Here is a 25,909-nt window from a genome sequence, read left to right on the forward strand (position 1 = left end):
TAGAAATACAAACCGTAAATTTTTCAGATTACTCGTCGTCAACTTTCTCTTTTCCTTTCTTTGTCGATGTCTCCGGTACTACGTTAGCTACGAAAATTAAACAATTTAAACTATTAATACAATAACAATTCACAATAAATAATTAAATTTCTATTCAATTCAAACCTCAATTTTCAATTTAATCCTAATTAACACTTTTACTTTTATCACTCAATTCATACTTCATTACTATCCAATTTCCTATCATATTCACCTTAAACATTGAATATTCAAAAAACCCTAATCTCAAGTTTCTTTCAATTTAGTCCCTCAAACATAAAACTTATAGCTTCCTTTACAATTTAGTCCCTTAATCAATTATAACTTGATATTTATTCAATTAAATCCCTAATTCAACAATTTGTTCAACATAACACATGTCCAAAAATATTCTAACTTTCAAAATTTTAACTTACACCAAGTAATATTTGTCTCTAAGACTCCAAAAACATCAAAATTATAAAGAAAGGCACTTAATTGACTTACCAAATTAAGCTTGAGACTTCAAAACCCTAATTTTATTTTTTTCTTTTTCTTTCTTTCTTTTTTCTCCCCACTTTCAAATTGCTTCTTTTTCTTTTTCTTGTTTTTCTTTCTTTTCTTTCTCTTATTATTATTTTATGCTTTATTTAATTATTAATTTATATTAATATAATAATATATTATATATAAAATATCTTATACTTAAAATATAAGTAAATACATATATATATATTACCAAATGTATTAATTTTATACCACACATTTGTCCCCATTTAGTTTATTTACTAATTTAGTCCCTTCACTTTTCTTTAGTCTATAATTAAACTTTTACACTATATTCAATCTAGTCCTTACACTAAATTAACCTTAATTCAAGCTAATTCACTTAACAAAAATCTAATTAATCACTCAACTAGCTTCGTAAATATTTCTAATAAATATTTACAAACCCAATTTTCTGAAATAGTAGGCCAGAAACTCGATTTTTGATACCCGTAAATTTCGGTCATTACATAAGACACACGCCCGTGTGAACAATTCGAAGCATTTTGTTTCTCTAACTTTAAGATGCAGGCGACATACGGCCAAACCATATGCCCGTGCGCATGACCCTGTGTCACACACGGTTAAGACACATGCCCGTATGGACAAAATAAGGCCATTTCCTAACCTTATTTTTCACCCAAATTTTGCCTTCAACCTACACCAATACATACATACATATACCAACCAATTCAAGGCATTAAAACCAAACCAATATTAACATTATATAAGATATACCATCACATGTATTCAAACTTACCTTTATAATACATATATGCTTTCCATAATTTAATCAAATCATACCAAACACATATGTATTAACCATATCATAACTTTATATATATATTCACTAAACATACTATCACTAGCCATTCCAATGGTTAGATTACAAACAATCATTATATGCCAACATTGGCGAAATTAGCCTATACATGCCATTATATCAAAATAAGTTTTCTATCTATACCAAAACGAGATGAAAGATAGTGTGATGATACTCCGACTGATTCCAATCTTTATAAACTTCCAAGCACTATAAAACAGATAAAAGAAAACCAAGTAAACATTTGAAATGCTTAGTAAGTTCGTATAATAGGAATTTAACTTACCATGTATTTTCATTTTAGATAAGCATACAAAAATGCAGCCAAGCAATTTGGCTAATAGCCTAAAACACACAACTTTACCAATCATGTTAGTCAAGTAATTTACATAATATCAAGAATATGGATGAGCTCATCATTTAATGATTTTCATATACATATGCTTTCCATATCATTATTCCATATTACATGTACATTTTCATGATAAATCATTTCAAGTTTAGTTTAGCCATGTCAGAACTTTACCTGTTGAATTTATTTGAAATATCGATGGGTACGCTAATATAGTACATTTAAAGTGTACAAAACTGAAATCTGTCAATTCATTTCCAGGGGATACCTAATTAGGGCACATAATTGGAGAGTACTCTCTTTAGCCATATAACAGGAAGCTTATCCGGACCAAATAGGAAACTCATAAGAGTTTTAATCAGAAAGCTCATTGAGCTTAACAGGTAACTCCGAAGAGTTATTATCAGGGAGCTCCGGATAGCATAACAAGGAGTCAAATAATCGAATCATGTAACAGGACGCTCACAAAGAGCTGTGGTAGTGCGCAACACATGCAAGATCACTACCGATCAGGATGCTCGCAGGAACCATATAACAGGAATGCTCGAGAAGGCTTTTATCAAGATGCTCGTTTGAGCTATAATGTAACACCCCATACCCATAACCCACACCAGAGCAGAATACGAGGCATTACCAAACTCGATCTCATGCACACAAACATTCCCCAAGTTACCAAGACTTGGTCCAATTTAAAACTTTTTCAATTTCTACTTTAAACCTCTTATTATGGGATTACGAGCCTCAAATCGACCATTGAAAACTATTCGGGATCAATCCGGGTCCTTAAACCATCTATAGAAAAATTGAATTTGAAACAGGGCACATGCCCGTTTAGAAGGGAAACACGCCCGTGTGGCCATTTCAACATGGTCATGTTGATGGACTGTGTGGCTCACACGGCTTACGCAATATAGGGACACGCCCTGTCCTTCACACGGCTATGACACGCCCATGTCCTAGCCCGTGTGCAAAAACATGGACATCCCCAAAATGTCACACGGCCAAGGCACACGCCCGTATACTAAGCCGTGTCCTTCACACGGCTGAGATGCACGACCGTGTCTCTGCCCGTGTGTTTACTACCATGCGTACTGACTTAAAAATTTTACATGCAGGGGACACACGACCGGATCACATGCCCATAGGGTAGACCATGTGTCACACACAACCTAGACATACGCCCGTGTGGCTACCCGTGTGGACAATATAAGGCTATTTACCAAGCCTCTTTGCCACCCTTACTTACACAACCTACACATTAGCAACCAAAACCAATACAAGGCTATCTCATGCAACCAAATTAGCCACAATAAACAACATTCCATGTGTTCATTTTACTCATCTATGAAAATAACATCTTTGTATATAAATCAAAATGAATGTTAGCCATCATTTAAGGCTTAATAAAAAATGAGGGATTTATCCTAAACTAACACATTTGGCCAAATTAATAGTAACCTAAAACACAAGCCTAATTCCCTATACATGCCATATTCAAAAATATAAATCAAACTATACCAAATGCTTCGATTGATAGTGTGATCGATATCTCTGACTTCCGTTAATCCTTGAGCTAGATAGGCGACACTATAAGAAAATGAAAAATGAGAGGGAGTAAGCATAAAGCTTAGTAAGTTGCACATAAATGAATATACAACCTAACTTTACCATTCACCAACAAGCTCATAACATTTGGGCATAAGCAAAAACTTACTCATCAATATCCAGTACACATCGTATATCATAAAATGGGCTCATATTTTATATGTACCAAAGTAGTTACTGTCACATCACACACAACACTTATACTTTCCTCGTTAACCAGAAATCATAACTTTCACCGTTGAACCAGTTGGAACACCATCAGATATTCATTAAGCCTCAAACATGGGGTAAGGTGCCGATAACATGTCTCAGACATGGTCTTACATAAGCTCTAGCATATTGTGCCCATGCCGTGTCCCAGACATGGTCTTACACTGACACATCTCATAGCCGATGCATGTCCCAGACATGTCTTACACTGACTTACGTCTCGAGGCCGATGCACGTCCCAGACATGTCTTACACTAGCACTCGTCTCAATGCCCATGCGATGTCCCAGACATGGTCTTACACTGGCTCTCATAATGTGGCCGATGCATGTTCCAGACATGTCTTACACTAGCTCACAATAACCCATATGTTATGGCATGAATATCCGATTTATTTCCTAGGTTCAAACGGGAGCTCTATTATCTCTATTACCATCATGTTTTCTCAATTCCACAATCAAGCAATTCATGCTATATTAAATTCAAGCACAATTCAACACATACATTAACATTGTAGTTGTATTATTTACATACAACTTACCTCAGATTATAAAATGTGGCGACTAGTCGATTTAGTCGATTTGCTTGGCTTTTCCTCGGTCTAGATTTGGATTCGGTATTTCTTGATCTATAATTAAAAAAATGCACTTATTTAGTCACTTTATCAATCTAGAAAATACTCAGGATTTTTCACACGGCCTGGCACACGGGCGTGTGGCTTGGCCGTGTGACCCCTGCAACTACACAAGGGCGTGTGACTTGGCCGTGTGACCCAAGTCAAAGAGTTACACAGATACAGACATGGGCTGGGATACGACCGTGTATCCCTATTTCGAATGTCCACATAGCCTGAGACATGGACGTGTCGCTCGACCGTGTGAGCTACACGGCCTAACCATACGGGCATGTGTACCCTGCACCTAGGAAAAAAAATATTGAAATTTTGCGAAAAATTCTCTGGGCACCTGGATTAGTCCCAACTTATTTCTATTGCATATTTTGGGCCTCGAGGGCTTATATAAAGGACAATATGATAGTTTATGATTGATTTCTGATATAAATGAGAAATGATATAAAATGTTTGTATTTGATCTGTTTATTTCGATAATGCTTCGTATCCCTGTTCCGACGACGGGTATGGGTTAAGGGTGTTACAAAATGGTTGTGGTACCATGTATAAATTCAACGTCCCCCACGTTACTATGTTATGTGATTAGATGTTTGTTTTTGTGTGTTTATGAACTGTGGAGTATGGAAGGAAGTTATAGACGGGATAGTTGGATAGAAACAGGAAATTTTCTATTAGATTTCTCAATTTGGTGTTACTGGGTGTAAACTGTGATATGCGAAGCTCCGAGCTTTGTGGAGGGGACACTACAATGTTCGAGCATTAAGGTTAAAATTGGTGAAATGGCGGAATGGGTAGATGGATAGGGAAATGGAGTTTTCATTAAGATTTCGCAATCTGGTGTTGTTGGGAGTAAACCGTGATAAGCGAAGCTCTAGGCCTTGCGGAGGGGACATTGAGGTGTTCAAGCATCAAGGTTAGATATGAGATGAAATGTTAAGGACTGGCTCGCTAGAGCGAAATTGTGACAACTATCTATCAACTTTATGGAGTGATACTGTGATGACGATAAGGTCCTTTGGGGTGACACCTCAAAGAGGTTTAAGGTGTAATACCATAGCTCGACTATGGTAACCAATAAAGTCCACCGGGACATTAAACACAGGGAAGACAGTTAGGAAATTAAACATGAGGATTATACTTGTAATACCATAGCTTGGCTATGGCAATCAATAGAGTCCGTCAAGACATTAAACATGAGAATATTATGGCAATCAATAGAGTCCGTCAAGACATTAAACATGAGAATATTATGTAAGACCATAGCTCGACGATAACAACATAAAGAGCTCGTCAGGACAGTAAACATGGGATAGTCCACTGGGAAAATAAACACGGGGAAGTCCGTTAGGACAATAAACATGGGGCATGAAGAGTTAGACCATAGTTAGACTATGGTAACATATAGAGTCCATCGGGATGATTAATGAAGGTAGTTTGCCAAAACGATAGTCATGGAAAATCACGCAAAGAAGGAAAAATGCAAGTGATGACAGGTGATAACTAGCCAGTGGATTTGAAGAATCCGCCAAAAGGGGCATAAGTAATAGAAATGAAAAAAGTCCGCCAAAGTGGTAAATAAGGAAATTTGTAGGGCGTAGAGTGGTAACCCAACTAGAATCAGTTATGGGAATAACATGCCAATAAGAGATTATATTAAGGCAAACGAAAGAAGGTTTATCTGTGAATCGCATAAGAGCAACTGCCATTAAGAATAGCCAAAAAGTGTTCAAAGAAACTCTGTATGTTAGAGAAAGATCTTGGAAAGAGTAACGAGAAGATAACTTCCAGTATAATGTTTCGTTGAAATCGAAGTTTATACGAGGAGGCCCAAATGTTTAAATTTCGGATTGTTTACTCTAAAAAGAGGGGATTGTTGGAACCTAAGGATAGAATGAGGTACTAATAGAGACTATTCAAGTGACAGTTATGTTGGTCAAGACTATTCCTCTTTAAGGGGAAACTATTTTGGTTACACCTGTCATGGAGTTAGTTCCGTAGAGAACCATCATATAAGAAAAATTGTAAACTCGAATGGTCATTGAGGTAACAGTTTGTTGGAAACTATAGGCCAAAACAATCCGCCACACACGGGCTTGGTACATCTTATAAGAAATGTATCGCAAATAGGGTAGATTACGAGGAAATAATCCAAACAACTTTTCAAAACGAGTGCAGGGTGAAATGAAATTTAATCTGCCAGAGTGGCGTGGGTTCTTATTAGATAACCTGGCTGATGGGATATCAGTAAGTCCTTCCGGACTATAGTAAGAAAAAAATAGAATCCACTGGGGACTAGTCAGATTTGGAATGTACGCCAAGGAAGACATAACCAAGGGGGTTTTTAGGATGGAAGATTAGGAGGACAACCTTATGAGTATATAGAGAAAGAGAGAATGTAGGCGAAAAAATGAAGAGTTCGCAATTATTGCGAGACATTTGAAAAAATTACCAAATCCAATTAGATGGCAATAGGATCTACCTGGAGAAGATCACTTATCGATTTATCTGCCAATAGACGAGCTCGGGAAATGAATCAAAGTCTTCCATCCTAGATTGAGAGAAACCGTCCTAAATTATCAGGGAGTTAAACGTGTTGGGTTTTTTTTCATTTTACTACTCCTGCATGATAGGGTCTATTTTTGAGCAATGTAGTGGAGAAATTCACTAAGTTCTTTTGAACTTACAGAATTTTGGCCTATGTTGCAGGACTCGATGGGAGATTAAGGATCTTGATGAGGGACCAAGCCAGACAGTGATAGATCGAAGATTATCGTTAGTATAGTGTCATGCCCATAGAAAAGGGTAATTTCAGAGGCTTCGTCAGGGTTAGATATTATGTAATTAAGTAGCTTTTCTTAGAATTTAGAATTCCAGGGTAGTCAAATGATATTTGGCGTAAAGTTCCTATTGTAAAAACCATTCAAAGTAAAGTAATAGACATTTGGCAAATTTTCTAGCTAAAGTATTAGATCAGACCAGTTCAATTGTAACACTCCATATCCGAACTTGGCAATCGGGTCGGGTAAGGGCATTATAAAATATATTTTATAATTTATTCAATTTAGTCCCTAAACCCGAAACAAGCATAAATTTATGTCTAAAGCGTCGAATTAAAATTCGATTTCACATATATTCATTAAGGACCTACTTTCTATTCCTACCAAAATTTCATAATAGTTTTGCATTTATTCAATTTGGTTCCTAATGTACGAAACTAATAATTAAGCTTAATTTCTATCAATTTCACACCAAATTCATCTATATCCCAACAATGGAAACTTTCAAAAACTTTAAAAGTTTTACGGTACATAGGCTAGTTAAATAAAGTTTCAATGATTCAATTTCCCTTAAAATCAAAGAAAAGTGGCTAGGGACTTACTTGAAATTAAGGGTCAAATGTTAAAATAAGGTTGAAGCTTTCTTCTGTTCTTCTAGGCTATGGTGGACAGTTAATGTGGAGAAGATGAAAGCTTTTCTCCACTTAATTTGGTTCATATAGTGTGGTTTAATTGTAATTAAAGTAGTTTAATTATCTTAATCTTAATTAATTAAACTTTAATAACTAATTATCTTAATTTAATAGACACCTTTCATCATTATCCACTAACAATTTTTCTAATTTGGTTTATTAGCCATTTTAGTCATTTGGATAATTACTATTTAAGCCTCCAACATTTATCCTAATTAAAAATCTATAGCTATCAAAATTTTACAATTTAGTTTCTAGACTTTAATTAACCACATTTTCAAATAATTTGTCTAACCAAATATCGATTCATCAATATTCAAACTCCATAAATATCTCTAATTAATATTTACAAACTCGATTTACAAAAACGAAATTCTAAAATCGCATTTTTCGATATTACTGAAAATCAAGTCGTTACAATTTTAGAATTGAAGTGGGACGAAAGTATTATATAAAATTCGAAACTCAAAAGTTGGAATATACAAAAATAAAAGTTGAGTAGGGGTTAGGGTGAGAAAAAAACACTAACCTAATTTGCCCTGTTGTCATATCAATTCATAGTACACAAATATTGAAAGAAAATATTAAAATATAACCAATAAAAATAATTTTTAAATATAAAATACAATATTTCATTTTTTAGTTTTAGTTTTTAAATAAATTGAATTTTTTGTGAAAACTTCAACGGTACATAAAAGTCGTGGAGTATCGAGCTGCTTTCCGAGCAACAAAATATAAATAAACGGTTATTTATCAAATTTTTATTTTTAATATATTAATGACATAATAGAATTTAATTTTAATATTTTAGTGAATTAATTTTAGCCACATTCGGGTAACCTATAATTAAAAAAATTAATGAAAGATATTTTCTATAAAAAAATTTGTAAGAAATGATAAGTTTATAGAGATCTATCTATCACTGAATATAGATTTTTAATTATTACCTTTTATATTTATTAAACAATATTAATATATAAAACATATTTTATAATTTAAATTCAATATTAATTACTCAATTTTATAAAACACTCTTAAATGTAATATAACATGGAACAGTGTTTTATATTTTCCATATTTAAAGAAAATCCCACCATTAGTTATGTTTGTTACATTTTTCATGCAATACTTTATGCTCTTAAATATACCACATTCATGTTCTCTAAATTATTACAATAACAATAACGTCAACCCAACAACAAAGCTAAAATACATATACAAAATATTCCCCAAAACATATATTTAACAAAATAAATAAAAGCAATTGTATGGAAAAATAAAAAAGGAAAAATACCCTTTGAGTGGAGCAAATTGCAAATCGAGTCTACGTTTTACAATGATCTAATGCCGATTTAGTAGCTCCGAAAACAAGGTCAATTTTTCAATAAAGAGAATCACATTGAACCCAAAATTTGTCCTAACTAGATCATGCAATTACTTTTAAAACAGGATTCAACGAATTCAAATCTACAAAATGCAATTCTTTCTTTTTATCTTCGAATAGGAATGGCGGCAGGCAGAAGAATGGACATTGTTTTAGACGACCATAAATCATGGGGGAAACAAGGAAAAAAAAAAAAAAGAATTACTGTACAGTGTTGATGAAAATGGTGGGAATGGCCCGGCCGACATATCACTGTATAAACATATCTTGGTCTTTTACTTTAATGGTGGCCTCTCCTAAGGGCCGACAAAAATCCTCCTGAAGATTTCTCCTTACGTCGATCTTCACCGTCATCTCCTACCTGTTTTGCAAATTTATCCACCGTAAAAATCTGACATAGATGTTCATATTAAAGGCTTTTAAAACAATATAAGCACAAAATGGCAAAAACTGAGCAAACAACCATGTGTATGTCGTCGAGCCATTGGACGCAGGTGAATAATTTGTGAAAATAAAATAAGTTGAATGGAGAATATGAAAACAAACCTCCTTGGCAATTTGCTGTAAAATCTCTATAATTTCAGAAAAATCAGGTCTTAGTGCAGGATCTTGTTGCCAGCAACTCTCAAGCAGTTCAGCCAGCTTGGGGTTAGTGTGCTTTGGAATTGTAGGACGTAGATTCTAGAATCAATATGAATAAATAGAGTGATTACTATTTGTCTAAGCACTGTCAAAATAATCCTCCAATGACTTTCCTTGTCGATGATAGAGACAGTAGGCATACCTTTTGAACCACTCCGACAGCAGCTTGTAATGGGGTTAAGTACTCGTATGGAAGCTGCAAATGCAAACAAAAACAAACCATCAGACATCTTCATGTATGTAACCTGAACATATTAAACAAAAGATAGTGACTGAGAAATACCTTTCCGGTTAACAACTCCCATAATACGATTCCAAAACTAAAAACATCAGCCTTGTGATCATATGGCTTGTGTTCAATAACCTTCAAAACAAAAGAACTGTGGTAAGAAAATGAGCAGATGAACAATCAATTAGAGGATGAATGATAATCTCAACTCAAACGGATTAATGCAATTACCAATTTACTTTTAAAGAGGAACATAAAGCAACAATGAGTAAAGAGAACAAACTGACCAAGATTAAACCCTTTTTCCTTTCTAATCATGATAAAGAAACACAAGTGAAGACAATAAAGAGGCAAATAAAACAGTCAATACACTTTAACTTACTGGAATAAAAAAAGAGGCTAAACTCTTTGCTTAGATTTAAACTTGGGTTAAAAAAAGCAAATAAAGAATACAACTTACATCATGGTTCATCAAGTACTTAAGTTCTCTAATTTTAATTTTAATGGAAATTAACTGAGTGAATCAGCTAGCTTCCTTAAACCAAACCACATTTCTAGAAAGTTATACACTGCTTAATGCTTATAATGCTGTATCTTCATTTCTTTTTTTATATTTCACGAGACACCCGAAGGAAAGTTTAGGGATATTCATGGAACAGTTTCTAACAGCTTTTGTGATAGGAGCTCACCTCAGGAGCCATCCATCTGTATGTTCCAGTTTCAGCTGTCATAACTCCAGATTGAGATTTCACTCTAGCAACCCCAAAATCAGCAACCTTAACCACCTGTAAGGCAAACCTGTATTAGAATTTTTATCAAGCTAGCATTTAATTTGACCACAATAAATTATAGAAAGGGCATGTTTATAGGAGAGATTGTTCTCAAGCAAGATTTAAGGAAAGGAATAATTAGAGACAAGCTTAATTCAACTCAATGTATAAACTTTAGCAACTATAAGAATCTTACTTCATTTTCATCCATTAGAAGATTAGCAGCCTTCAGATCCCTATGGATTATATTATTTTGGTGCAAGTAGTTCATTCCTTTAGAAACATCTATTGCAACTTTAAGCAACGATGGAAGCCTGAAAACACCCTTCTGTTTGTGAAGGTAGTCGTATACACTTCCGCCAGACATAAATTCTATAAAGAGAAAAGAAAGGAAAAGACAGAAAGAAAACTGGCATTAGCATTTTCTTTCAATTACAAAAGAAAAACAAAGAGAGAGAGAGAGAAAGAGATAGAAATATTCATAAATCTCACTTTCATCAAATTAATAAAAGACAATAGAGAATCGGTAGGACACCTGTAATAATACACAAGTTAGGAGGCTGGGTACATGCACCAAGAAATTGTACAACATTCTTATGCCGAACTTTCCTGCAAATTTGAAGTAAAATTGTTGATTAACAGAATAGATTATTCCTGGAACAAAGTAGAACTCTATTTGATAAAATATAAATTATGTGGATTTCATGATGGAAGAATTAAAAGTGAGAAAACCGATCAAAGACATTAAAACCCAAAGCGGCTACTTGCTATGGTAAATTAGCATGAGTTTCACTGGTTTTCTTTCTATAAGAATACATGAAGTATTAAAAATAAATAAGAAACACGCAGCAACTGGAGAAGCCTACAATTATCAGTTGATCACCGATCTGAGTCAATATGGCATTCAAACAACAAACAAAGATACCTCTTGACTTCAGATTATAATATTCAACAAATTGAGGATAACTTGGGGAAAACTACCACTTCAGACTTTACTTTTCTTTTTTGTGGAGGAGGTGGGAGGGTAGGGAGCACAATTTAGAATTCATCAAGACATTTCAGCGCAAACCTCATGATAAAAACTTCCTGGGCAAACTCTTTCTGCAAATCAGTATTTAAACGCTCTGGCTTGAGGACCTTAATAGCCACTTCCTGACTACAGTAAGTACCTTTATACCTGAAACAGAAAAAAAAGGCAATTGTATTGAAGCTTCAAAAAGAAACCTGCATCAGAAAGTAATTATTTCACTTACAGATCCCCATATGACCCAGATGCAACTTTGTTTTCAAACTTCAAGTGTCTAGGATCAATTTCCCAAACATCGGTCCCATCATTAGGAATTGCCACAAAATTCTGATAAGCATTGGTCCCCATTTTCTCATTGTCCCTCTTAGGAGAAAAGGAATGTTGCTTCAGCCAAGATTGCTTCTGCAGAAAACCCATTGAAAGAAAGTCTGTTTGAGTTGCTCATAATATAGGCCAACCTTTTAGCAGATAAATTATAACTTTCACATTAAAAATGTTCATTTCTCTATACACATTAAGCATTTCAGCATTTACACTGTACCAATCACTTGTCAGCGGAAAGCATGGAACACATCCAAAATGCTTATTCAGATTAGAAGACAAATATTTACCAATTAGGATTTGATGCCCACTAACGTAAACAAAGGAAGAGGGCACAGGGGACAGAGCTCAATAGGGGCTTAGTTTCAAAATATTAAGACTGTAGTATTATTTTCAACCACCAAGGATGCCATTATTAACCTACATAGAATTAGTTGACCATTCAACAGGCATAAATCTCCGGTGAAGAGCAACAGAAGGTTGTTATGATCCATGAAAATAAAAATTTTATAATTTTATCATTTTATCATAAAATTAGAAACATTTCAAGTAATAGAAAGGCCTAGGCCTATTTACAGCTGAGTAACTTTTGCAAGTATTATCCTGCAGTGCTCCACTTTAAAAGCTAGAGAAAGCAATCAAAGCCAAATAGCTCAGACAATTTATTATGTTAACATAATAGGGTAGCATAAAAATGATAAGCACACTCATGCAAGCATATATAAACTTTCCTGATAGGACTAACACCACAACATTTCATATTAATCACTAGTGTTGTGGGAATGAAAACACCTCGACAAAGAAAAAATGAAAGGAGAGATATTTTCAAGAAAATATTATATAACATTCAAAAACATCCTAAGTCATTACCTCAACTTTTAAGACTTCCTTTTCCAAAACAACTTTAAGCTGCTCTGTTTCCTGGCAATTTCATAGCACAAGTCTGTTAAGCAAGTTCTACAAATAATTTTATTTAGATCAACAGTTAAAGCATTTAAGCACAGCAATAAGAACTAATGCCATTCACTAAATGGAAGTTCAATATGAGTTTCAAGAAAAAAATAATGACTACCCTCTAAATTAACAGATGAAAGAATTCATAAATTGAGGAAACAGCAGCTTATATAATATTTTTGAGAAATAATAAGAGTAGATATATTGACAGATAAACATAAAATAATGCAATACCAATCATGAGAGCTGTTATTTTCTTTTTTGGTCGAACATAAAAATGATGTCCATAATTAAGATATTATAATGAAAATTACCTCATAAGGCCAACCATCAACTACAAAAACATCTAAGGAGTAACCATCAACAGTGGAAAATGCATGTGCTTCCTGGATGTTTAGACCAATCTCAGCAAGCAATGCAGTCAACTGCAAGTATTGCACGAGTGTAACCCAATGGAATGAGAAACAATATCGAATCATAAATATTTAAAGGATGTGTGCCTCACATATAAGGTCAAGAACTCACATTGAAGTAAATTGAACGTAAAACAATAACAGTCATTTTTACAAGAAAAATGACTACCATGAGAATAATATAAAATGTCAGTTGATTGAACCAAGAGCTTAAATGGAACCTAGAATGCATTCTTTATCTATAATTTTATTAGAAAATAATTTGAGTGTGACCATCAGCGTTCTTAAAGCAAACAACTTCAAGATAACAAAGATTGTAACAAAAATGTACACTTCTAGTTTGACAAACAAAACTATATATACCTGACAGAGAAGTTTCGGTTTGTCTTCTGTTGAAAATGTAATTTCGTGCATGGGCCTGCACCGGCAAGTGCAACAGTTAGAAAACAATGTAAATTTCACTATCCAAATGGACAGAAAGTATTTAAAAATGAAAGAAGTATCAATCAATTAACAGTAACAAAGAAGAACAAAATCTTAATATGACTATAGATGTCATCATCACAAAAAGGTGCAAAAGCAAACCTAAAACTTAAGTCAACAAAAGATAGCAGGTTAGGAAGCATGAATCTGAGGCAAGAAAGTTGAACTTTTGCAAGAGTGTACCAATGAACTACTAAATATATATATTTTTTAAAAAAACATAATAATTTTTTTTTTTAAAAAACATAGTATAACACAAACTTGACCAAAGTTTTGGTAGGAATAGTCGGTTCTTAACAAAGAATTTTAAGACTAATAAATACCGGGAAAAATGTGAATTGGCATGTACAGAGCTATCTCCATCTTGATCTTCAGATTTATCTGCTTCAAGAGCAAGTGCTTCAAGATTAGGGGATGAGCCAAAGGCAGGAGGCGGATGTATGCTGACAATAGAAAAGTAAGCTAAAATTGTCAGCATTGATACCAACAGTCAAGATGAAAAATGAACAACAAATATTGTAAAGGAAAAAATCAAAAGGTATATCTCAGTCCAGTAAACAAATTCTGCCCTTTTCATGAAATTAATGCATACACAATATAGATGGCAAAAGTTCTTCAAAATCAAACCTCCGTCTTATAACGTGCTTTGGATCACTTTGAGCAGAATCCCCACACGAGGGATTTGAAAGAGCAGGATCAACTAAACTCCCATCAGAAATAGATTGGACCTACAAAAGCAGGAAGCATCATGGTGTGTTTGACTATAAACAAAAGTTTACAACCAAGTACCAGAACAATTAAAAACAAATAAAGAGCCAGGACCCATAGGTTATGACATTTAAAAGACACATTCAAACCTTTTATGCTTAACCTCAAGATGCACGCATGCATTTGCAAATAATGCCAAACTGCATAAGAAACTACACATGATTCAAGTTTACAAAGTCACAAAAAGGAATGATAATATGTGTGCAGAATCATTTAAATTGAACTGCTACTGTCAAAATAGAATAGCTTTACAATTAGTTAGCCTCATGACCTCATTGATAGTTAATGGCCCAAATAAGGAAACATTTACAATATGACGGCAGAAGTAGCAACTGCAATCCTCAACTAATATAATGTGTTATTGACAGCAACAAGTTAATGCTATGCACTAAATTTTAGAACGTTCTAGAAGGGAAAATGTACAGTAGGGATAGATGTCGAAATGAGTCTTAGCAGTGTCAAATGCTATTGAAAATTATTATGTTGAAGAACATTTTAAGTTTTACAAGAATCTCTCTTTCTTTCTACTATGACCACTACTACCATGAAAAGAAGATACAACACAATATTTGAGCTCCATGATGTGAAAATGCAGCACAGAGAGAAAGAACAAGTCAGATTCAGCCAACTAAGTTTGAGACAGAGATCATCCTGACTAGGGTGACCAGTACAGGCCAAGGCACTATAGCTATAGCTATGGGTCAAATTTAATGTAAAAAACCATAAACGTACTTATTAATGAAAAATTAAGCATGCACTTTATAAACATCATAGGAAAGGTAACCTAACCAACTGAATACAGTAGCTTGATTACACTATGCAAAGGACATTATACTGCAACATATATACCATGCTACTGGAACCCCAAAGAGAGAAATATTATTTGAACTCCCAAATTTTCTCAAAGATATACGTACGTTTGTATGCTTATTATTGTAGAATACAATAATATTGTTTTAATAATCTAAAAAAGCTAGGTACTTAGAAGTGGGACCTGACGACTTTCAATTACCAAAGTCTGACGAGGCAAGGTGAACCGCATCACATGATTCATGACATTAACCATATACCAATCATTCGAAATTAACAAAAAAAAAAAAAAAGATACAACAAATTTTCGCTTTTACTGAAAAAGTAGAGCAAATCAGAGTGCCTTGTTATGAAATTGAAACCTAACAAGAAACAGAAAGTTACCTGCACGAGACGAACTTCCATTGCCGGTCTGTTGGCAGGATCATGAGCCAAATGCAGTAATCTCTGGTGCATAAGAACATCTTCTGCCCTTTCCACATTCACATCTAACGCATAGCTGCAATGAGTAAACTCGCTCTTAATTAAAACAACTATTGATTAATTCAAAACAAAAATGAAAAGTGGATCAAACAGATCTGCTTCACTTTACTTGTTTCCGATCTTATAGGCAACAAGCCAAGCATCAAAACGAACCATAAAGAATTAAAATGACAAAAAAAAAATCTTAAGCAAGAAAATTTCATATTAAGCCTTACTTAGATAAAATATTAAGGCAAACAGTTCCTTAACTCCAAAAATTAAATGCGAAAAACAAAATTCAAACAGAAAAAATTGATAAAAAGAAACTCTTATCTAAGATTGAGCATCTCGATTAAAAAAATTGTTATTACAGATATAGATTGGGGGGATGTAGAAATTTTAGTAGTATTTGTTTTTGTATGTTATGCATGCAGTAAATTTTGGAGAAGGAAAAAAACGTAATAAAGGATATACCGACTAGGTAGACGATTGAAGTGAGCCCAAAGTTCGTCATCAAAGCCAGGCCGATTAGCCTCTTCAATGTCGGAATCACGTAGCCGCCGGAGCACCTCATTGTAGACCTCGAGCTTTTGCCGCTGTTGCCGGCTCTGCAACGGCGAAAAATCGTTCGCTTTGCTCACGCAGCTCTCGTTATCGTCCATCACCATTGAAAGAAGAAAAAAGAAAATACAAACGCAATGAAAGGGGAAATTAAAGATATAAGGCAAAAACCAAAAAGGTAAGGCAAGGAAAGGAAAGGCGTGAATGTGATGATCCTTTTGCTTTTCGTTTACGTTGAGTTTATATCGAAAACGCAGATTTAAGAAAAAAAAAGTTTTATTTCCCAAACACCTAAACTACATATTATTTATCTCTCACTACACTAAAGTATATATATTTGACCCAAAAAAAAAAAAAAAGACTAGAGCATGTATAAATATTGGACTCTATCTAGATTTGTAAACCACTTGAAAGAAAGTGTAGCTTATTTACGGTTTTGTGAAATTCTTAATTTTATAATTTAATTAAGGAGTTGTTTTTATATATACTGGAAACTAATTGATAACATTTTTTATATAGAAATTTTACCGAAAATTTTAATTATGTATTATCTTAAAATAAACGTGATAATCAAGAAAATGATAAAGCAGCGCAAACCGTTCATATTGTTGATCTGTTGCTGAAGGAGTGGACTTCTTTAAGGGATTTGGGTTGGGTCAAAGCAAGTGAGGTGTAAAGGGTGAGGCCACATCAGACATGATAAGGCAGCACAACTCAGTATCATAAAACTATTAATTTCTTTTGGTGTATTTCAATAATTAATCCCTATGATAAACCCACCTATGAATTATGTACAATGCCAAGAAGCCCCCACTTACTCCTCTTGCCGAATAAAATTTGGCCAAAAGGCATATGCCGAGTGCCACCAGTCCCCACTGATGTGGATAAGATCTTGATTCCCAAAAGACAATTCCACCCCTTTTTAACTTTTTTGTCTTTCTTAATAAATAAATAAATATTTTACACTTAATCAAAATTACCTTTGGGTATACGGCCAGAGTTTTACTCTCAGATTTTGCTTTTTGGTTCAATTTATTATTAATCTATGTAAATTATAATTTAGTTACATTCTTTTAATGATAAAAGAACATATTCAACCCTTCTAAAGAAACCCAAAATAATTTTATCCTTAATAATGTTAAATTTCTAATATTCCATGTAATGTAAATTTCACAACTTACATACACCTAATAAAAATATCTCCCACCTGTAATCATATTCAGAAGGTGGGTTCTTTTTAATATTTAGAGAATTTTGTTATGTTTATGTTAAAAGAGACAAATAATGAGATGATCGTGACTGAGAGAGACCAAGAAGGAAAGGAAGCTATGGCCATGGTGCCAGAAATTGGAGCCTTAATCAACTCCTCACATTTCCAGCAGTTTCCTACTTTAATTTTCTTTCTTGCTCATCAAGTAAAATCATAATTTTTAAATAATTTATTTTTAAAAATTCTCTGGGGCTAATCCAATTGATAATTTTGGAAAGTATTTAATTGGAAAAAAAAAAAAAAAGCACAACTGTTGTAAATAGAAATGAAGCTCTGCATGGTTGGTTTTTAATGGTCGGTGAGAAGAGATAAGGTTTAAGCTTAAGTTATCTGGGGGAGGTTAGCAAATTTTATTGATTTTTTTTTTTGAATGTTTTCCTTATGTATTGTTAGGTTTTTTTTTTTCCTTTAATGGACCAATAAGAATTTAATATTGTGTTCCTTATTATTAATAGATTTTTCTCTTACCATATAACATAAATTGATTCTATTGATGTTATTTACTTTCAAAATTAGGAATAAAATTATTTTTAAAAAATTAATTTATTTAATATTGAAATCGAAAAGAATTAGAGAGATTTTTTACTATTTCTTTTTATTTGGAAATTATAGTTTGGACCCAAATTTTAGTTTGAAATTTTATTTTAGTTTCATATTATATGTTTAATAATTGTTTTTTAATTTAAAATTTCAATCTAGATTAGCCTTCAATTTTCTTTAAATTTAATTTAACAAATTTAAATATTATAAATTGGGTCATATTAAAATTTTAAAATTTAACAAATATAAAAAATAAAATATGAAATTAAAGTAAAAAAATAAATGATGTTTTTAATATTGTGATAGTGAAAAATGTTGGGTTTTAATAAAAGTGAATCACATGGGATTGTGTTTCCACTAAAACTCCAAATGAACCAAAAATGGTCCCGATTCATAGAAGATGGAATCACTTTTTCTCGCAAATAGAATCTTTTTTATTATCATAAATAGAAAGGAAAAACGACAATGTGAGCCTCCTCCTCATTCCTCACTGCTTGGAGGCCAGCGTTAATTTGTAGGGTCACCTTTGATTTTTGCTACCATAACAAGTATTATCTTTATTACAACAAAACCAAACACAAATTGTTATTATCATTATTTGTACAATAACAATTCAAATAATGACCGGTTAAATAATACTAACTTAATTACAATCGATCAACGTATAGTAAATTTTCTTATTTAAATTCAGTAAATCATATGTTTTGGCAGATATATCAAATCCAATATAAACTTTGTTCAATTTCTTGAATCATAGTACACCCACCGGGAAGTTGGGAAAATGTGCGAGATACTAATGATTCACGTGGAGTGTGAACAATTTGAATTTCAGCATAGAAGAGACACCGACAAAAAGGTTTGTTCCTACTAGGTACTTGGTACACCTGTTTTGCTTATTAATCTAATTCAGAAAATAAATAAATTAGTTTATATATATATCAAATTAAAGAATAAATTAGTATTTGTATTAAAAGTTTTATTTATTTTTACCTTTAAAAATTTATCATTATCGTCAAACATTAAGTATATGTGATACGTTAAATATTACTATTTAATTATTTTATTAATCATATCAATTTTAACATTATAAAGAAATAAAATTTTAATAAATTAAATTAATTTATTTTTAATTTAATATATAAAAATTAATATATAATTTTTAAGTAGATAAAATAAGAGTGCTTTCACCTTTTATTTGATTTAGATTTTATTTATTTTACTATGGGGACTCATCACAATTGATGGGTTGGGGGTGGGTAACGTGTGGGGTTGAGAAAGAACGTGATGATAGGGACAAGTGACAGGTTGGGTTAAAAACGTAGATGGTGACGTGTCTGCAATAAGAGTGGATAGCATCAAATGTAATCCAAACCTTCTCCGTTGAGGATCAGAGTCGCCGTCATTGGTTTCGGTTCTTTGCTAATCAACCTGACACCTGTTTGAACCTACTTCGTCCGATTCATTTGCATCCACTTTTTCAATTTCGAATCAAATATGGACCACTACGATGTAATAAAAGTTTGCGTCTTTCGATCTTTTAATCTTAAAAAGGAAACAGTAATGTGGCTAATTTAAGTTTCTAATAATATACGTCGATCTTTTATAAGCGATATGAAGGCTCTAAACATGCAAATCGTGGATCGTATTAATGACAAAAATAATAATAAACACTGTAATACAAATTATTTTGATTAATCCTTTAAAAGTATAATTTCCTATCTTTATATGATGTAAGGCAGTTTAATAAATATTACTTCAAATTTTATTATACATATGTGTTGAAATTATGTATTTAAAATATATATGTTTGTTTAAAATAATATATAATAAATAATAAAACATATAATTTGAAATTAATTAATAATAACATATGTAATATGTAAAATATTAAAACAAAAAATTAGTTAAGATTGTAAGTAAAACAAAATTTAAATACGTAAATATATTAAACTAATAATATTAAATATACTATAATTGTTTATCATGGTGTTATCATTGATCTTGAGTTGATGTCGGGTTACTCAATTAATAACATTAGCAAGATATACAATTAATTAAGGAAATAAAGTGTGATATTTAAATGTGATACAAAATATTTTTAAATAAAATTCTGGTTGAGTAATAAAGTTAAAGTTTTATTGTTCAAGTTCACCATATGCAAGTTATTATTTTAAACAAAAAGATTAAAATATCCTAAAATAATATAACTTAATTTAAACAGAAATAGACATTTTCATAATTTTTAACTATGTTGGTGTCCCAATGACTCATTACATCAACTTAGTTAGAAGTTTAAATAATAATATGTATAGATATATAATTGATAAATATAATAAACCGTGCATAATAAAAATAAAATCAGCTATATATATCAAGGTAAAATTTTAATTTAGTGGTAAATTTAAAGTTTTATTGACTCAATGCCATGGTTTAAATTCCATTAAATTCAAATTATTTATTTATTTATTAAAAATAAATAAATTAAAATACTTTAAAATAACATATTTTATTTTAAATAAGAATAAATATTTTATAATATCAAATTAATAATGATTGACATTAATATTTAAATAATAGCAAGAATTTTGAATAAGATTTTTATCATTAATGCAAATCGTGGATCATGTTTGAATTAATTTATTTTTAATAATAAAATACAAATAAGTCAGTTAACATATTCTTGGACAAGTTGATCAACATAATTCGACAAGCTGGGCCTAACAAACGTCTAAAAGCCATGTTGTTGTCTAGGTTTCTGACAAATGTTCTTAACGAGTGTCTATAAAATATTTTTAAATGTAATTAATATTAGTCCTATGACACATTTATTATGTGATAAATAAAATGAATAAAATTCTTTTTAAAATAATATTTATTAATAAAATTAATAATAATTATTTAAAAACTTGTTGGATGTCATTAAAGAAAAAATTCTATTAAGCTGTTGGATGTGTGAAAGTGAGTGTTTTCTTTTTCACTTTTGTGAATTTTACTTTAAGAAGTGGGGTAATTAAAATTGTAAAAGTGGGTGTCTTGTGAATTTTGTTTTATTAAAATATCTTTTCATCCTATCACCAATTGTTTTTCATAATATTTTAATTCATTAGTTTTGTGAGTTAAAATTTTAAATAAGAGTAAATATAAATTTAATTTAATTAAAATATTATTTAATAGGAATGCATCAAAATTATAATTAATATTAGATTATAACACAAAATGGGTGATGAGAACATATATACAAAAAAATTATATTAAAACGAAGTGGGTAAAAGTACAATAAAAATCTTTGTCTTAGGAGTTAGATTGCATTTTGCTCCATTCACTTAAAAGAATGGGTAAATTAGTTTATGTACAATAGATCAAATAGTAAATTAGTCATTTCTATTAAAATTTATTAATTTCATTTGTTAAAATTTGATGTGGTTGACAAAATAATCAGACAAGAATATGTGACATGCTATTTTGACCTTATACTAACGTACAACGACCAATTTTATAAGTACAAGTAAAATTGTTCTCTAAATCAAATGTTGACCAATAAAAAAGCTTTATGATATCAGTCCTATACTTATCAAAATTTGATATTTAATCTATGTATTTTAAATTTTAAAAATTTAATCTTCTTACGTTTTCAATTTTAAAAATTTAGTTTAATCATTATTGTTGTTTTAATTTTTTTTAGATTTTGTCAAACTTAATATGTTTATTTTTTATCAATCATATACAATATCATATGAAGGCAATTTAACATGCTAAATTAACATGTTTTAATGGAAAACACTAATCATATTAAAAATCAGACAAAAATTCTTAAACAAAAACTTAATTTTGAATTTTTTATTTTTTACGTAGATGAACTAAATTTCAAATTTTATATAAGTATAAAACTCAAAAATAATTTATATTAAGAGGAGGAGATAAGTTGATTAATAAGATTAATCGGCAGTTAGCAAATAGATGATGAAGTTGTATGGGAAGAGTACTTTACCTGTAATTAATTTCATTAGAGTTGTGTAATTATTCATTTATAACACAAGATTATTGTTTCTTCATTTAAAGCAGGAATCTCGTTTTGGTTGGTTTAAATAGGGTGCGATGGGTAGTTGTTAGTTTTAATGCCACGACTTACCAAGCAAAATGGTTGACGTGGCAAAAGTGGCTTCTGGGCTTCACCAAAGGTTCCAACACGTGGGACCCAACCAAATGATGATCTGGCCGATTAATGGAAGGCTATTTGTTTTCATGTTTCCAGTTAAAGCAAACACTTCACCTAATATAGCTGTGATTTGTTATTCCCAATTAATTGAACATCAGTTTAATTTAAAAATTATTTAAAATATTTATTTATTTTTGTAGTTTATCTAAAATATTTAAAAGAAAATTAGAAAAAAATCTTTTTCTTTCACACATATTATGGGGTCATGTAATCTAATTTAAATTAGAAATTGTGACACTCACTTTGTAAGCAAAACCTAATTAAAAATTTTAAAATTATAAAAGATAAATAATGAAATTTTATTAAAGATATAAGAAAGTGAAAATTACAAAAAATAATTTTATGTCTGAGAAATTGAAAATGAAAAAAAAATTTACTCACAATGTGTGAGAAGTGAAAATGAAAAAATGCTAACTGTGAAGTGGGCAGATATTTTCTAATATAGTAGTTTTTTTTAGAACAAATGGTTTTTCTTTTTCATTTTGAAGAAAATATATAAAATAATTACTTTTATAATAATATTTATTATTTTTAAAAATATTTTTAATTTATCTATTTTATCCAAAATATTTAAGCACATTAAGAGTTTATCAACTCAGTCATGAAAATGCAAAAATATTTCTTCATTTAAATTGTAATTAATAATATTATGATAGAACTTTTATATCATCTTTAAATATAATATTTTTAAATAAAATTGATGTGGTAATAATATTAGTACTAGAAATCTTATTACACGTATATATGCATAGAAACCATAAATATAGAATAATATATACAAAAGATGAAAGTAAAATAGTGTATAAAATAAATTTTAAATACATAAAAATATCAAAATAAAATTTTAACTAAATTCAAATCCTATTATATGTAAATTTTATTAGTTTTTAAAATTAAAAAACCAAATTACCTTAAATAGTATAATTAATTTTAATCACAAAAGGACACATCTGTAATTGAGAACTCAATTGAGTTCAATAAAAATTTAAATAATTGTATAGATAATAGAAATAATGAATGAAAAAGGTGACATAACTCTTACGTGTAAGATAAGCATAGGTAGTGGAGATTAAGGAAAAGGAACCCAAGTTGATGGGTTTGACGGCCTGACATAACATCATAAGATGAACTCCCCACTTCTACCATTTCATCAAAGAGAAAAATGCCGTGGGTAAAAATGTGGTTTTAACTATTTGAATTTAGCTCAATTCTACCTTTTCAGTAAAGGATCTAAAATAGTGGATTTACAAAGTATAATTTAAAATAAAAAACACATACAGTTGACATGGGCTGTGCTGTTTTGAACGACAAACAAGAATGGCAGCACCATTTTTTTTTCTTTTTGCGTCATTGAGTTTGCCATCTTATCTATGTCTGATTTCTCTTTTGCCTTTTTTGAATTTTTTATATAAAAAGTTATCGGTCGATCAGATGCATTTTTGATTCATTGAACCAGGACAAGTCATCTAATCACAAATTGAATAAAAAGTTTATTATCATTACGTTATCCTAATTCGTATTTAAATTATTTTCTTATTATTTTTCACGGTAGTTCATAAATAATCATGATTTTGAAAAAGAAACAAAACTTGGAAATCTTCTGGATGTATAGCTTGTAATGAATTTATAATTAGTATAGGATGACTTAATTACATTATCAATTCTCTTTTATATAAATTTGACAGTCAAAACTAAATTTAAATACTTTATCATGATAATAAATTATATTATCGCCTTATTACGTGGGTTCAACTCTACAATAATATAAAAAAAAAAAGAGAGAAGGCATTAACTCTCTTAAATGACATCTACGCTGGATGCAATTTGAGTTTTTTTGAAATTAAAGTAATTAAATAAAATGAGAAGAATTTTCACCAAAATAAAATAAAATAAAATAAAATGAGAAGGAAAACATAAAAAAAAAAATTGTTTGTTTATCTGTACGTGTCGTAAGTGTTTTAAAATTGTTGAATAATTTGGTCTCGTGTCTTATTAATAGGAGTATTCAGGTCTTTATATATACTATTATAACTCAAGATACGACCCCACTGTTTTGTCTTGATTTCGCCATTCCTAGTACTGACATTTCGTGCAGACTTCAAGCCTGCTTGATATGTGTTTCATTTTGGATCGCCTACGGAGCATGCGGTCCTCTTGTTCCTAGTACTAACATTTTGTGTGGACTTCAGGACTGTTGGACACGTGTTTCACTCTGGGTTGCCTACGAAGCACACGGTCCCCCTTTTGCGAGCTCCTTAGACGCATTCGAGTTAAGACTGTGGCCTTCCCTTGGTTCATGCGAGCTAGATCTGCGAGCCTGCCTTGTGAGCTAGGTCTACGAACTCCCCTTATTGTCCTTTTATGGTTTGCCTCTCACTCAATCATCTGATGGGACTTATTTAGGTCACGAGTAAGTGACCTGGATCCTATCTAGGACTTGGGTTGGTGGTCACTGATGTATAACAATAGTCCCCCCTTAGTGGGTCTAAGGAGGGTTACAAAGTGGTGTTTCTTAAATCCATCACGTTGAGTTTAAATTCGGCTTGTTGGGCACATTGCAAGTTGTTAGAACCTGACGTCAACCTCGCCACGTGTATGGGTGGGTCGTGCTTGCATGGACCTGACCATTGAGACTTTTTGGTTATTCGAATCGTTATATCGAGTTTAAATGTAACTTGTTGGGTAAGTTGCGAGCTGTTACAACCTGATGTCTACCTTGCCACGTGTATGGATGGATCCTACTCTCATGGATCTGACCGTTAAGACCTTTTGGTCATTCGAATCGTCATATTGCAGGGAAAAGTTTTTCTTTAAGAAAGGGATCCTTTGAAACCCTAAAATTCATTCTTAACACTTTTAAAATCAGAACCAGTGGAATATTTCTCTTAAGATAAAAATCTTTCTCTGTTTGATTCTTTTCTTTTCTTCGTTGAACATGCCAAGAATGATGGAAGTTGGTAACCGAATAATCCCAAGTCATCCACCACTAGAATAATCACTGAAGGTTCTGGTGACGGAAAACTTCTACATATGCACTATAAAAATAGAGGAAATACGACGAGTTTTGGTCGTGCGAGGGATAAACATTCCTCACTTCGCCTACGAATTTCCCATTCCAAAGGGTTCTCATAGGCTGAGTGAAGTCACTGATAATCTTTACGCACTCAAGGCTGGGTTTCATCTGCTATTGCACCATTTCTTCTGTAACTTGCTCAAGGGCTATAAAATTGCCCTTGGTCAACTTTCGAGTTTCTCATGGTGGATCGATGTGGCATACTTCATCAATTACTATTAACGTAATGAGGTTCCCTTGCTTACCGTTTTTCAGCACCAGTATCAGTTGAAAAGCCACAACTAGGAGAACTCATCTGGGTTCTATTATTTCTCTCCTCGCGAAAAGGTGAAG

At 31.7% G+C, this 25,909-nt stretch overlaps 1 protein-coding gene across 1 annotated transcript; it reads right to left on the bottom strand.

Annotated features, from left to right (window-relative positions):
* Window positions 1–8,782: 8,782 nt before the first annotated feature.
* Window positions 8,783–17,212, bottom strand: LOC108467281 (serine/threonine-protein kinase STY46). The gene is made up of 16 exons (XM_017767880.2): window positions 16,391–17,212; window positions 15,839–15,953; window positions 14,504–14,604; window positions 14,200–14,319; window positions 13,757–13,811; window positions 13,295–13,405; window positions 12,897–12,947; window positions 11,932–12,107; window positions 11,748–11,855; window positions 11,214–11,287; window positions 10,875–11,050; window positions 10,598–10,693; window positions 9,963–10,043; window positions 9,822–9,875; window positions 9,584–9,718; window positions 8,783–9,398 (listed from the first exon to the last, which is right to left on the bottom strand). Exons 1-16 carry the CDS (start codon window positions 16,582–16,584, stop codon window positions 9,318–9,320), a joined length of 1,728 nt encoding a protein of 575 aa, XP_017623369.1. The 5' UTR covers window positions 16,585–17,212; the 3' UTR covers window positions 8,783–9,317.
* Between the last annotated feature and the right edge of the window lie 8,697 nt (window positions 17,213–25,909).

The sequence above is a fragment of the Gossypium arboreum genome, chromosome 2 (assembly GCF_025698485.1).
Source record: "Gossypium arboreum isolate Shixiya-1 chromosome 2, ASM2569848v2, whole genome shotgun sequence".
In the NCBI taxonomy this organism is placed as follows: domain Eukaryota; kingdom Viridiplantae; phylum Streptophyta; class Magnoliopsida; order Malvales; family Malvaceae; genus Gossypium; species Gossypium arboreum.

Coding starts and splice junctions, on each gene's coding strand:
- LOC108467281 (XM_017767880.2), bottom strand. CDS start 16,584: ATGGTGATGGACGATAACGAGAGCTGCGTGAGCAAAGCGAACGATTTT. Junction 13,406..13,756: donor AACCGAAACTTCTCTGTCAG/GTATATATAGTT, acceptor CAATACTTGCAG/TTGACTGCATTGCTTGCTGA. Junction 10,694..10,874: donor TTCTAATGGATGAAAATGAA/GTAAGATTCTTA, acceptor TTTGCCTTACAG/GTGGTTAAGGTTGCTGATTT.